Source organism: Opisthorchis viverrini (assembly GCF_000715545.1).
Source record: "Opisthorchis viverrini unplaced genomic scaffold opera_v5_677, whole genome shotgun sequence".
Lineage (NCBI taxonomy): Eukaryota > Metazoa > Platyhelminthes > Trematoda > Opisthorchiida > Opisthorchiidae > Opisthorchis > Opisthorchis viverrini.
Window position 1 is genome coordinate 458 of NW_008752340.1, and position 14,307 is coordinate 14,764.

The 14,307-nt window shown below is 42.7% G+C and overlaps 2 protein-coding genes across 2 annotated transcripts in view; one reads left to right on the plus strand and one right to left on the minus strand.

Annotated features, from left to right (window-relative positions):
* Positions 1–820: 820 nt before the first annotated feature.
* Positions 821–14,307, minus strand: part of T265_15632 (hypothetical protein) — a gene marked incomplete at both ends in the record, with an annotated part of 76,099 nt that continues 62,612 nt past the window's right edge. Inside the window, 2 exons of the mRNA XM_009178819.1 lie at positions 821–996; positions 2,810–3,135. Of these exons, the coding sequence (XP_009177083.1) occupies positions 821–996; positions 2,810–3,135 (502 nt within the window). The remainder of the gene's footprint in view (positions 997–2,809; positions 3,136–14,307) is intronic.
* The window catches only part of T265_15633 (hypothetical protein), a gene marked incomplete at both ends in the record, with an annotated part of 69,249 nt that continues 56,239 nt past the window's right edge, over positions 1,298–14,307 (plus strand). Inside the window, one exon of the mRNA XM_009178820.1 lies at positions 1,298–1,384. Coding sequence (XP_009177084.1) covers positions 1,300–1,384 — 85 coding nt within the window. The remainder of the gene's footprint in view (positions 1,385–14,307) is intronic.

The following is a 14,307-nucleotide window of genomic DNA, read 5'->3' on the forward strand; positions in this document are numbered from 1 at the left end:
TGGGTTTGTTAGGCCATATGTTGCGTATGCTGTACCATCGTTTGCCGAAGGGAGAGCTGTTTTCGTGCCACATTGGAAGTGGCGGAATCAGAAAGGTGACCATCTCCTGACCGAGCAGTGGTTTACGAAAGAGATCACAAAATGATTGAGTGCTGTCGGCAATACTCGTATTTCAGGAGGGGGACTCGTGATCTTTCTCCACGCACGATTGGAGATGATGCAAGATATTTCTGCCATCTGTTGTCAGTGGCGTTCTGGTTTTGAGCTTCTCTCCAGATTGTTAAATTGGTGTTTGAAGGTATATGTACCTCGAGGTTATTGTAACAACGTGACTCCACGTCCCTTCCTCGTCCAGCTTCACACTCTGTTCTTACAATAAGGCTTTAAGATAAATCATGGTTATGCGGCAGCGAAGCGTCAGTGTTGAGCGTTTATATCATGCTGTCGATAGTGATGATAACAATGATGATGATGATAATGAATCTCACTTTTAAGGCCAACAAAGTTTCTGAAATAGAAAAAAAATGTTGGAAAGAGCTAAGAGCTAAGGTCGCTGTTGTGGGAGAGTTTTTGTACTTGCATTAAAATACAGTGTAGGTGATATGTGAAAATATTGGTGCTTCGCTTGCTTTTATTGGGTATTGATCGAACGTGTGCTAATCGTTTTATTGGATTTTCTGATTTGTTTGAGAAGATCTGGCCAATGTAAGTGAATATAGCAACAGCATGCATACTGAGGATGTTTTCCCGAATAGTGAGCACTATACACAAATGCGTCCTGCGTTCGCGTACGCGTGCAGTGCGTTTCAGAATAACTTACATTGCCAGCATGGACGCATAAAGTCCAGCTGTTTGTGCGTCTTTGAAGGAAACAGTCACGTGCAGTCGAGAAAACTGAGAATTCGGTTAGAGTTGCAAACATCTTTCGAACTACAACAGAAGTCAAATAGGTGACAACTATTAACAGTACCTCACTTATCAAGTGTTCCAGATAACCTGAAGTGGGAAGAGTAGAAATGTGTTATCATACGGTACTACCAAACATTTGCGAAGGCCACTTCTATCTCTGGGTTCATGTTTTTGGCGGGCATACCTATAAGTGTCAGGTAATCCTGCTTTGATGAGAACTCGATGGGCTAAATGGGAGCTTCAGGGACAAACGGTCCTCCTATGCACGAAATGCATTGCCTAATCAGAGTAAGCTCTGACGTTTGCCTAGTTGATCTGTGGTGGGGAGGGAAATTCACCAAGGACAATCTGGTGTACCTCAAGCTTACTGATTTTCTGTTCGCATCAGTATACGAAGATATTTCGAAAGCGACGGCTATTATTCGAGCTCGAAAACATCCAAGCCGGTATCATGTTAGCCACATCTATGCAGGAGGTTAGTAACCTCCAACCTGGCCTCTTAATTTCTGGGATTTGTTTTTATTTCGAGCCACTCCGGTCTAATGCATCTGCCCAAATGTGCAAACTTTTACATCATATCGACCGGTTTTCCCCAGGCATAAGATTTTGGTTTGGTCCCAACCCATCTTGCAGCAGGATTTTACACGATACAGGTGCGAAATACTTACACACATCGTATTGCAAAACTGCTCAGGTTGTTTAAACTGGTTTGGGTTTTTAAAGCATATTATACAAAGATTAAATATCATTCAACTACTTAATGTTTCGGAACCACCTTAATTCACGAGGTTCCACAGACAATAGACGTAACAATAGCAGTGCGTAGATTATGAAACAGAGGAAACGAAGTGACAGAAGATACACTTTTCTGGTACCCTTGGGTGTAGCGAATTTAGTTAAAGGATGTGTCCGTGAATTGATGAGTAGGGTAAACTTGACAACCAACCAACGAACGGGGTGGTTGTTTATTTTACCCAATATAATCTGACTATTTCTTCCCTTCTTGGACAATAGTTGAGTGAATAACTACCTTTATTATATGGTAGGGCGAAATTTGTGTCCATTTGGTTGCATTCTAGTTCTATGTGCATCAATCCAGTTTGAGTAATCTCCAGGTTAGAAAAATCTGCCTTATTGCGGAGCTCGTTCAAGTGCTCACCGAGTTGTTGCAGGTTCCAGGGCGTATGTGCAACATAGGGCGAGTACCCTGAGTAGCACACCTAAATGTTTGGTGGGAGACCAATTGCTCACTCAGATCCAATGTATTTGAACCTGATCGCTGAATATACAAAGCCCTTTATACCTCGGAAGCGATGACTCACAATGCAATAATGTAATTCTAAAGGGCCCAAAGGAGTTGAACTACTCGTGCCCTATTCGTTTCGTAACAACCAATAGGTTTGCCCAATGACTTTTGTCCCCGTTTTGCTCTGAAAGTAATGAAGAAAAACTTATTAGAAGTTCCAAGGATGTTGGAATGACTTACATCACAAATCAAGATTTTCCAGGGTTTGTTTATGTATATCTGCACAAAACAACTGTGGACCCCCACCAGACAGTTACCCAGTCGTCAGCGGGGTAATAAGTAAACTGTCGCGTTGCTACAGTTATGCAATGGTGGACCATGACCAGCGGTACATTATTCAATGGGGTCAGAGTACTTTGAAAACCAAATAGTCTGGGGCGATTCCAAAAGAAACTTCTATGCGCAGCCGCATTAAAAGTGAGGCAGTCACAAATTACTTCTTGTGCCACTGGCTAGGCCAGTCAGTCCGTTGCAGCTTGTAGCTTCGGGAAGATTACTCCAAAGAAAACCCTATTGCATTCCGTCTCATAGTCCGGAATTTTCATTTAGATATTATTTCCAATTACAGGAATTACTTCGAGTCTTCAAACTTACCTGTATAATTTTCGTACAACAAAGACTCTTTGGTGTTTAGGTCGTTTTCTAATGAATAGTTATCCCATTCTCCATGCGCAATTAGCATGGTGATTCCGCGTCCAAAGCAAAACACTGAACTCAAGTTTTGCGTATATCCAGAAACATTCTGGGGTTCGAGCTCCGGATATCTGACATTTCGTGCCAACTGTATCCCTACTATTTCATGAGCACATGTTGCACGCACCTGAATTACCGCTTTTAAACAGGTCAGCGTTTTCAGACCTGAGCCAGGCGACTGGTTTTGCTGACCACAACAGAGGTTGTAGAACCCTACACATCCCCCTCTGGGTGACAAAACGTGACAGGCAAAATGATAAAAGTATAAAAAAACATGCATTCGTCAGGATCGTTGTAACTTTTCTTCTATCCGTTTTGTGTACAGCCTGACCCCCTTTTTGTTGCTTCCGCCTGTACGGCCCAATATTTGCGTACATCCAGTACCATTCCGGGGTTCGAGGTCCAGATATCTGACATTTCGCATTAGTCAAGATTTTAGTAACTTTTCTTCTATCCTTTCTGTGTATAGCCTGACCCCCGTTTGGTGTTTTTCCGCTTGTACGGCCCTATTCGTTTTTACCTGAATGTAAGCCGCTCTTTGTGCTTGCCATCGCACACAAGGATTCCACTACCTTTAGATACTTTGCGTGGAGCCAGTGTAAATCATTGGATCTACTTTGACTTAATAGTTTCCAAACCAGTATAGAGGAGCTATTATGATCAAATGTAATTGCTGGAAACAATCTAAAAACATCTAGTCACCTGCGGATAGTAGCGGCAAAACTCTGTTAGCATCGTGTCATTGGCTGACACCTTGAGCTGCCTTTTGCTATGCTGCCCTGGCTATAGAGGCACCACCTAACTTCCACATGCTGAACTCTGGATGGCATTTCAACCAGGTACCAATGCAACGCAATAGATGTTGAAGTTGGATCTGTAGCATGGAGGAGTTGACCCTCCTCGCAGCGAACCAAAACTGACAAAGCGGAAAGTTGACGGGTGAAGTCAACCAAAGAAGTGACTTTCTGTCTATTACATGTGTACCAAATATACTGTAGTGGTTCAACTTGGTTTTAAATTACTTCATCTGAATGAGCGAACTGTAACGTTACCACCCACAACAACACGAAGGCTTTCAAGTGTCGGCCATCTAAAGCGGCCGAGCAATATCTAGTAAAACTATAATCTGAATTCGGAAGACCTGACCATTCAAGGGCCGAAGAATAACCGGACTCTGGCATTCAACCTACAATTTAGAGGCCACTGACTTGCTTGGGCATATCTCTCCCATTTTTAGTCATCCGACCTATACCAGCAAACCTTCGTGTGTTCACCTGTCAATAGTTAGGTAGAAATGGCTATCACCGGTGCCTCCATCTTGCTCTCTCCCGTTGTGGGTTCATCCGATGAGACTGACAGAACCTATAGCTTTGCATAGGCTCTGGTTTGTCCACAGGCGCCTAGAGCCTCAGCCCTCGCGGAAACAATCTCAGCATAATGAAGTTCCAGTGTTAAACAATGGTGCTACGCTGTTTGAAGCTACCTGTCGCTAGTTCGAAATAATATACCCCCTTCTGACATTGCTTTTGTCGATTCCCTATTAAATCCCTCTGATTCACTTGCTCCCTGGCATTATTGCGTGAGGCGCTTATCAAATATGTTGGAAGGGCTCAAGTACTCAGGCATCTTTTCCACACAAAAATATCAATTAATATAATTTGCTTGGTTACTAATTTCATAAATAGAACGCAGTTAAGGAACTTACCCTTAGTGACCACCACTATGTGTAATATAGTACCACGCTGATTTATTTTCAAAAAATGGTGACCAGTTAAAATGAGCCACACTTCCACACATATGATGATTCCTATCTGTCCCAACGAACTACACAAATAGTTTGCAGAACGGCCCACTCATTGATAGCCCTCATTCGGTTGTTGTGGCGGGTTTCAAAACCGGAAGTTCCGCTTTTGATTGTTTGAAAGACCTATACAAATCCGAATAGGGAGTTCGGTACAGGTAAACAATTTCCTTGACGTATTCACTAACAAGAAATAATCGATAGAATGTTTGAGTGAGATAGAGCCGCAGTTTTCGATTTCAATTAAGCCGGTTAGGGGTTTACTTCACGTATTTAGTGCCAACTGGTTGGTTTTGCACACAATCTAGATTAGTGAATATTAGAGCAGTCCGGTATAATTTTCTAGCCGCAGCTAGGGCAATAATGATTTGCTTGCGCGACAGTGGTCTGCGTTCGCACGAGAACTGCATCTCCCATGGTCTCTCCAGGTGGCCGCTGTCCCCTCGAGACAAAAGGTCCTGGAGTGAATGATCTCCAAGCTTCTACCCCGAGGCCTCCGTTAATCCTCTTTTTACTTGTATGCGTAGCTATTTTGTGGGTTTGTAAGTGGTAGGCCTCAATTGACCAGAAGAAAAGCCCGTAAAAACATCAAATGCCGTCAGATTTATTCTCAATGAATAGTATGCGTCAAATCAAGCTGTGCACAGGCAAGAACTACGCGTGGATATGGACCACCCACTAACAAGAAACATATTAATTGTATAGAAAATGGGCTAATGAGGCAGCCTTCTCAACTGGCCACGCATTCCTGTGCATTAGGCTGGTCATGGTGTCCTGGTTGTATTTCGATTGATTAACACCAAGTTACTCTATGTTCTAAACTCCTTTTGGAAATCTTGGGAGAGTTAAATGGCATTTAAAACAAACGGAAAAGCGAACTCACCATGTGGCCTCAGACCGACAGCTAAAATCTGGAGTCAGCAGTGGGCACCATTACAGAATACATGAAATGGCAGAGATCTCAGCATCTCCCCCTGTACTATGGCAATTCATCGGAACTCTGATTGAGATGTCCATGAAAAAAACGACGTGGAAATTTTTCATTGGAGCTCACAGCGCAGTTTACGTTAGATTTTGGGAACGCAATGGTAGAGCCAAGTATTGGGCAGTTTGATTTACTTAGAGAGCCCGAACATGGAATTTCATTAGGGAAAGTGCCTGATCGCGATTTTCGCTGCGTTTATTGTCTGAATGTCTCACAAACCGTTGGTCCGTTAGACGGCTTCGTTGAGGTGTTACAACCCAACATTGAGCTACACACTAAAGACGTTGGAGCCAGTCGCAGCATTACGGCAGTTGATTTCGGGCTCATATTCCTGTCAAAACACCCTCCAAGTTGTTCGCTGTAAACCTGTGGGGCCACAGTCCTACAAATCTCCTCAAAGCTGACCGGAAAGTTTTGGATAAGGAAAGTTTGATACAGTGTTTTCTGGGAGATGCGAAATAGTGCGAAGTTGCTTAATTTTAATCCGATTCATAACATCAAGGAATGAGGTTGTGAAATGATAAACCGGGGCTTCCGGAAAGCGACTGCCGTTTACAGCTCACGCACTTGTGATCCAGCAACTCCACAGTCTTCTAGATGCGTACCAGTAGGCAGTGGTCATAAGGACACCTAGATTGGCTCCACATCTTCGGCAGTCAATACTAGTTTTTGTTCCTCAGTCATATCTACAGTTACTCAACGTATACTAAGTGTCACCTACTGGTGTGCAGCTTAAGTAGTTCTGGACCCTGTCGTAACTTGATGTTAAGTCGTTGAAACGAACCTTCTAGAAACTGATGCAAATTGGTACCACACAAAAGGCATTTCCAAGTCTCCGTATCCCACTGGCAAAATTTTTACCTATCTACGATGCGGTCGCGTATTGTCTGTTATCAATAATAGCAAGAAACAAAACTGAACTCCATTAAAGATGATGAGAAAATTAAGTTAGAAGGGATTTTGCGCACTCATTAAGAAAACGAGGGAGTATCACAAATTAGAACGATCCATTCAGTAGTTATGGAATGGAACGGGTGGATTCTCGAAGAGGATCTATAATGCCCTTGGTCCCGTGATTAGAAATACATTTTCACTGGATGATAGATGTGTGATTTATTTATTTCTTTCGCCAAAAATCGTAATAATCTACAACCAGGACTGTCAGGGAATGCTACATTAAGATGCATCGAGAAGGTTTCATTGTAAGGTGGATAAGACAGCCTGTAAGCTCGTCTGAATTTCCACTTAGCTCTATGCGTGAAAAGGCGACTTTTTATCGGTTAACTTTTAGCAAGTATAGTAAAGCGACCGGCGTGGAACAAAGAGGCTATCCTACGGCACTGCCACATATTTGCTAAGGTGACTTCTATTTCTGGGTTTATGTTTTTGGGGACATACATCTAAGTTGCCGTAAATCTCCTTTGATGAGTTCTTGATGGACGGGAGGACAGATCGAAGGGCAACCGTTCGTTTAGCACACGAAGCGCATTACCTGATCAGCGTAAGATTGGAGTGCTTGGTACGTGATGGGAGAGTGAAATTAACCAATTACAATCTGGCCTACCTCAACCTTACTGATGTGATGTTCTCATCGGTATACGGAGACATTTCAAAAGTAACGACTGCGCCTCGAACTCGCAAAGGGGGTTAGTAACATTAAACATGGCCTCCTAATTTCTAGACATTATTTTGTTTTCCTTGGAGCCTGTCGAGCCTAATGCAGCTGCCCAAATGTGTGAAATTGTACATCATATCGACCGACTTTTCCTCGAGCATAAGATTTGGGTTTTGTCCCAATCTATCTTTCAGCAGCATTTTACACGTTTAAAGGTGCAAAAAACTTACGCACATCGTACTGAAAAACTGCATCATGTGATCCAAGAATTCAAATATCGTTCACCTACTTAGTGCGCGTGAGCACGTTTCGTAATGTAATCTGATTTTTTCCTTCTTGAACAACAGTTGAGTGAATAGCTACATTTATTTTGTGGTACGCCGAAATGTGGGCCTGGTTTTTGGTTGCATTCTTGTTCTGTGTGCACCAATGCCGTTCGAGAAATCTCCAAGTTGGCAAAATCTGCCTTATAGTGGGGCTCGTTCAAGTGGTCAGCGAATAGGTTCCGGTTCGATTGCATATATGTGTAACATAGGGCGAGCATCCTGAATAGTTCAACCAAATGTTTAGTGGGAGATACTTCGCTTACTCAGGTCTATATTACTTGAATCCTTACCGGAATCTACAATGGCACTTATACCTTGGAAGCGATGATTCGCAATGCCATGCGCTAACTCCAAAAGATCAGGTGCAACTTAACTGCTCGTGGCCTCGTTTTGTAACAGTTCATTTTGAACAGGACCAAATATGGTTTAAAAACAATGAATGGGTTCGTCCAATTACTTTTGTCTTCTTTTAGCGCTTGAAATAATAAAGCACACCTCATTAAAATTCTGAGGCTGTCAGAAAAATGACACGGCAAGACCAGATTTTGGAGTTGCTATTTATGTACGCCTGCACAAAAGCATTGTAGACGTTCGATAAAAATCCACTCAATAGACATAGGATGCCTCAATTAACATATCGCGTTCCCACAGTCAACAAATGGATTACTGAATCGGCTGCTGATGAGCTTGGGATAAGCTGAACGACCACCACATATTGTGAAATAATTCACTTGATATTTTATCAGAGATGTGGGTCTAATGACACTTGGGCATGTGTGCTACGATTTTCTGGCGGGTCACATTATTTGGAACTCAGTTCACAAGTTTCCCTCGTGCCCAGGAGATCCTTGGGGATCAACCCAACGAACAAACGGCAATGTCCAAAGATTGTGTTGGTAGGCGTTCTGGGGGTAATATGGTAGTGTCCTATAAAACTGGAGTATGATTACAGCAAGGCGTTTCCTCCAAGTGACCAGCATGTTTATTCCATGAAAGCAGCGATATTTCCCCCACCGGCATAGAGCAGCTAGCATAATCAAAAGCGATTGCCGAAAATAACCAAAAAATGGCTAGTCACCCACGGATACTAGCAGCAAAACTCTGTTAGCAACGTGTCTCTGACTGATACGTTCAGCTCTCTTTTGCTAAACTTTACTGATTATAGAAGCATTACCTAACTTCCACCTGTTGAACTTTGAATTCCAGCCAGCTGCATGTGCAGATCACACAATCCGGAACCATTTCGTTAAGCATAAGGTTTGCTGTTTCTACACATTTTATTGTCGTACTCTTACTGCAGAAGAGGCTGACGCGTAAACAGATCAATTGTTCACCGCTTTTTGAGCACTATGCTGTCTGCGCCTGGCTTTCTTCAAAGACTGGATGGATTGTGATAGACGTTTAAGTTGTATGTGTACCACGGCAAAGATAACAATACTCGCGGACTGAAACTGACAAAGAAAAATTGGCAGGTCATGTTAACCTGAGGTGTATCCATCTTTTTTCCACATATATGTCGGTATCAAAATTTTCGTACTGCCACAGTGTGAGAAATTAAGGTCTTGGTTCCAAATTTTGCCGCATGAAACAGGGAACTGTCACGCTGCCGCCCACAAGAACACAAAGGCCTTTGGGGCACAACGCATTCGAGTGGCGGCCATTTAAATTGGTCGAACGATATTTGGTGCAACTGGCGCCTGAATTTTTGAGACCTGTCGATTCAAGAGCTTGAGAGGACCCAGATTCTCTGTCATTAAACGTATTCAAACGAAACCCACACTTACAGGCCACTGGCTTGCTTGGACAAACCTCTTATTTTTACTCACACGCCCTAGACCAGCAAGACTTCGCGTTTTTACCTATCGATCATATACCCCCGGTTTCTCATTGGCTTTAGAGGCTTTCACGCAGAACCACATTTGACTCCACTCGAACGTCTTGCTTTTGGCATCTCCACGCAGCGCTCAAGCCACGGTTCAACTACTGCTATAGGTCAGTTTGGGATGCTAGACGGCCAAATTATTTCAAACATTTATTATCAAATGTTGGTCCCTACCATATTGTGACAGTTGGTTTGTCTCCCTGTCCTATTAAGGTATACTGAGTGGTATCCACGTGACACTCGCAGTCCTCCATACCCGATTGTTCAGTGGTATGACTTTATTTTCCCATCACATTATTTCAGGTTTTAAAAATGCATGGAGAGGTGTTCTTCGAAAATGTCAGCCAACTTGTATTTCCATGAAACTCGCTGGCTTGGGTTCAGAATTTTCGGCCAAAACTTAGTTCGAGGACCCTATCTAGGTCTGGACAACTTGTCAGCATCCTGGCTGACACACAAACATGATACCCGCAACTAAATATACTCTGAAGCCACACTAATCGTTGCGTGGCGTCTTTGGCGGATCGCCAAACTTTGCCGCATATAGCGGGGCAGGTAGGCTAAAAAGGGCTACCACCGATGCATCCAACTTCCGATTTCACATACCTGCTCTCCTCTTGTGGATTTATCCGATGAGACCGACATTACCCCTTGCCTTGCTTAGGCTTCCATGTGACTACCCAAAACCTCAGTCACCTCTCGGTAATGATGGTTCTATACTGTTTAAAACTATCTGTCAGTCGTTCGAAATAATATCCCGCTATTCCCTTTTAAGTCCTCCCAGTTCATTGGCTGCCTTCCATAACAGCATGCGGCGCTTATGAAATATGTTCGAAAGGTTCCATTACCCAGACACCTTTTTCCATATGAAGTTTAATCAATAATATAAATTGCTCAGTCAGTATCGGTTAGTTTCATAAAGAGAACGGATGTGATTTATTTACATCCAATAACACCGACTACAAGTGTGACATAGTATCATGTTGATCCCTCTTCACACAATGTAATGATCATGGTGACAAGGTAAAATGAACCATATTCTCATAGATATGATAATTCCCATCCGGTTCAACGAACTTTTTTGAAGAGTTGCAGAACCGTCCACTCAATGATGACCCTCATACAACCGGACCATTGTTGTGGCGGGTTTCCAAATCGGAAGTTCCGCTTTTGATCGTTTGAAAGGTTTATTCAAATCCAAATAGAAATTGTGGTAAGGGTAAACAATTTCCGAAACTTTTTCACTAACAAGAACTAGTCGATAGAATGGCTGAGTAAGATAGAGCCACAGTTTTCTATTTCAATAGAGCTGGCTAAATGTTTATTTCACGTGTTTGGTACCAACCGGCTGATGTTGCACAAAATTTGGCTTAGTGAAAATTAGAACCGTCCAGTATAACTATATAGCCGCAACCAAAGCAATAGCGATTCGCTTTCACGATGGCGGTGTGCGTTCGCACAACAACTGCATCTCCCATGTTTTCCGCAGGTCTCCGCTGTCTGCTCACGACTAATGTCCATAAAAATGCCGGAGTGGAAATTTTTCATTAGAGCCCATAGGTCAGCCTGCGGCAGCTAACGTTAGATCTTGGGAACGCAACGGTAGAGCGAAGTGTTGGACATTTTGATTTATTTAGAGAGTGCGAACATGAAGTTTCATTATGGAAAGTGCAGCAAAGTGTGTAAGAGGCCTGATCTCGATTTGCGCTGCTTTTTATCTGAATTTCTCACAAATCATTGGTCGGTTCGACGGCGCAGGTAGGGCGTTACAAGTCCTTTTTCGACTGATCCGAGCTACTTGAAATTGGGCTACCCACTGAAGACGTTGCAGCCAGTCACTTCATTACAACAGTTCATTTCGGGCTCATATCCTTGTCAAAACACCCTCAAAATTGTTCGCTGTAAACGTTTGGAGCTACAGTCCCACAGANCTCTTTAAATCCGACCGGAAAGGTATGCATATGGAAAGTTTGATACAGCATTTTCAAGCAGAAACTAATTAGTGCGAAATTGTTTAAATTTAATCCGATTTATCACAATAATGGTTGAGGTTCTGAAGCGAAAAAGTGGGGTTTCCGGCAAGTGACTTCCGTTTACAACCTGTGACTCCGCAGTCTGCCAGATGTGTTCCAGTGTAACGGTGACTTAACGTAGACTATGTTTCACCTACTGGTGTGCGGCTTAAGTAGTTCTGAACCTTGTCGTACTTTGCTGTTGGATCGTTGAAACGAAGGACTTAGAAAGTATTGTATTGAAACTACGCGATTAGCATTTCCACGTTTCGGTAGCCCACTGGCGCAATCGTTTACCTATCTACGATTCGGTCGCGTATTGTCTGTTACCAAAAACAGCAAAAATGCAAACTGAATTTCATCGAAGAGGACGATAAAATTATGATTAGAGGGGATTTCACTCGCTGACTGATAAAAAAAGTTGTATCACTAAGTGGAACGATCCACTCAGTAGTTATGGAATGGAGTGTGTAGATTCTTGGGAAGGTTATTTCATGTCGTTGGTTCCGTGATTCGAAATCCACTTTCACTGGATGATAGGTGTGTGTTTCGTTTATCTTCCTTCGCTGAAACCCGTTTTGATGAGAGAACTAGGACCGCCGGGGAATACTACATTAAGACGCATCTAGAAGTTTGTTACCGTTAGGTGGACTAGACAGCTTTTAAGGTCGTCTGAAGTTTTGTTTGACTCTATGCGCGTAAAGGCAGCATTTTATCGGTTAACCTTTAGCAAGCAAAGTGAAGCGACCGGCTTGGATACGAAAATGGCGTGACGCTAACATTCTGGTATTTCAAACGAAATTGCCACACCATTCACTTGTAGAGCAAGGTGAACACACTCAGTTCAACTTTCTCAAAATGGTTTATGCCAGGACTTACATGTCTTCACGGCAAGGTTCTGTCCCTCTTAAAAAAGAAGTGTCAAAGCTTGAGCAATTTGAGGACATGGGCTAACGTACATTAGCAAGAACTGTACGATGAGTGAAATGCCAATGTCTTTCTATGATCAAAAAGTGAATCTCCACATTTCTGTTGATCAGTCTAAATTCTAAATTGCCGTGAGGCCGTTATGTGCATCGAATTTCAGTTACTCATAGGAAGCGATCATAAAGTGGGGTACAAGTAAGCCATTCAAACAGAAAACCGTGTGAGAATTAGGGTACCGGGTGAAATCCATCCACTTTAGGTTGAAGGTGATCATGCGTCTAACAGAATTCACAGGAGAGTGCTATCTAATCGGCGTTAAGGAGGACTGAAATGGCAACAGTTCTTATGGACTTTTGGGTGATCTCTTACATCAAAAAGTAAGGCAGCTTCGTACAGCGCACTCAGTTGTGGAATATCGTCATAGATAGGGCTTCGGGTGGATTTAGTTAATTCTTTCGTCAAAATCGAATCCGCATTCAGGTGAACGTATTTGTCGAACTATTCGTTTGTTTTGCAGCATATTCAGCTGGCAGATATGGGTGGCTTCCAAACGGCTCTTCTGTCGTAAAGGATGTCATTGAGAATTGATGGGTTCACTGACTACACATGCTTCATCTGGTCCTTGACGGGTCCGTCGTTACAGTAACCATTGGTTAGAAAAAGAAAGAAATGGACAATACATCAACTTTGCAACAAACGTGAAACTCGCCACGCCCCCAGTGGTTTAATCGTCTAGGTGGTACTTTCCACGACAAAGATACGACCCTCCCAGGAGCGATACTTCAAAGCACAGGTTCGACTACGTCAAAAACACCATCATTACATGGCATACGCCATAATGATTAGGAAGAAGTACAAGTTTTACCACCCTACGCATGACTGTTAACGGTGTGCCTAAATATATTCTCAAATGTTCTCTGGAGACGAGTGTGTCATGGCGCACTGTAATCTTGCGTGCTGCATCCTTGTCAACACTTCGAGAAATTTCACGCAGATGCTGGAAATACGAATCTCAAGTCCTACACAGATATCAAGTTATTTCCTGGAGGGGCGAGTGGGAAAATGGACGTTCAGAGTTTTGATGGAAAATCCGGGTAGCATCGAGATATGGCTAGATCCTTCTGATATTCTCAGTTTTCCTCCTTTTCAGGACAAAAATTAATCCACCTTTGATGCCCATTTGGATGACCTCAGGTCAGCATCTATCTTAAGTGCAACGGACTTAGTACCAGGATGTCATTTTAACAAACAGGAGACACGCGTAGTGTCTATAATCCGTTGTTACATTTATTTTCCATTTTCCCTAACTAAAACTACATAATATAACTGTATTGCATATGTAACGACGTTTGTTGCATTGTGCTAATCATTGCATAAAATATAAAATGGTGCAATAAACAAAATTTCGGCGTGACTTTCTGACTTCTTGCTGAATCAGTGGATATACGCTTGGTTGAACTGTTTGCTGACTGTAGACTATATGCCTGTGTTTATGTGAACTGTTGAACGACACGATAAGTTCCTGTGACATTTTCCTTTTAGCTGCGAATAATTTTCCCATCGTAGAATATACTACTCACACGTGAATTATCTGTGGAAATTTTCTACAAGTGGATGTTTCCCTCACAGCCCATTTATTGGATCCAATATGCTAACAAGGTCCTAAGTTTCCTTGACCGGTGGTTTGCCCATATTCGCTGAGGTACGCACGGGTATAGACTCCTTAGTATTTTGCACCAATCAAGCCATGCGCAGGCTAAAAATAATTCGCACACCTTAAATCAGGTCACACATTCACACCTGGTAAGAAATCAGCATTAATACTTTCGATGATCAGTATATAGTGCGTAC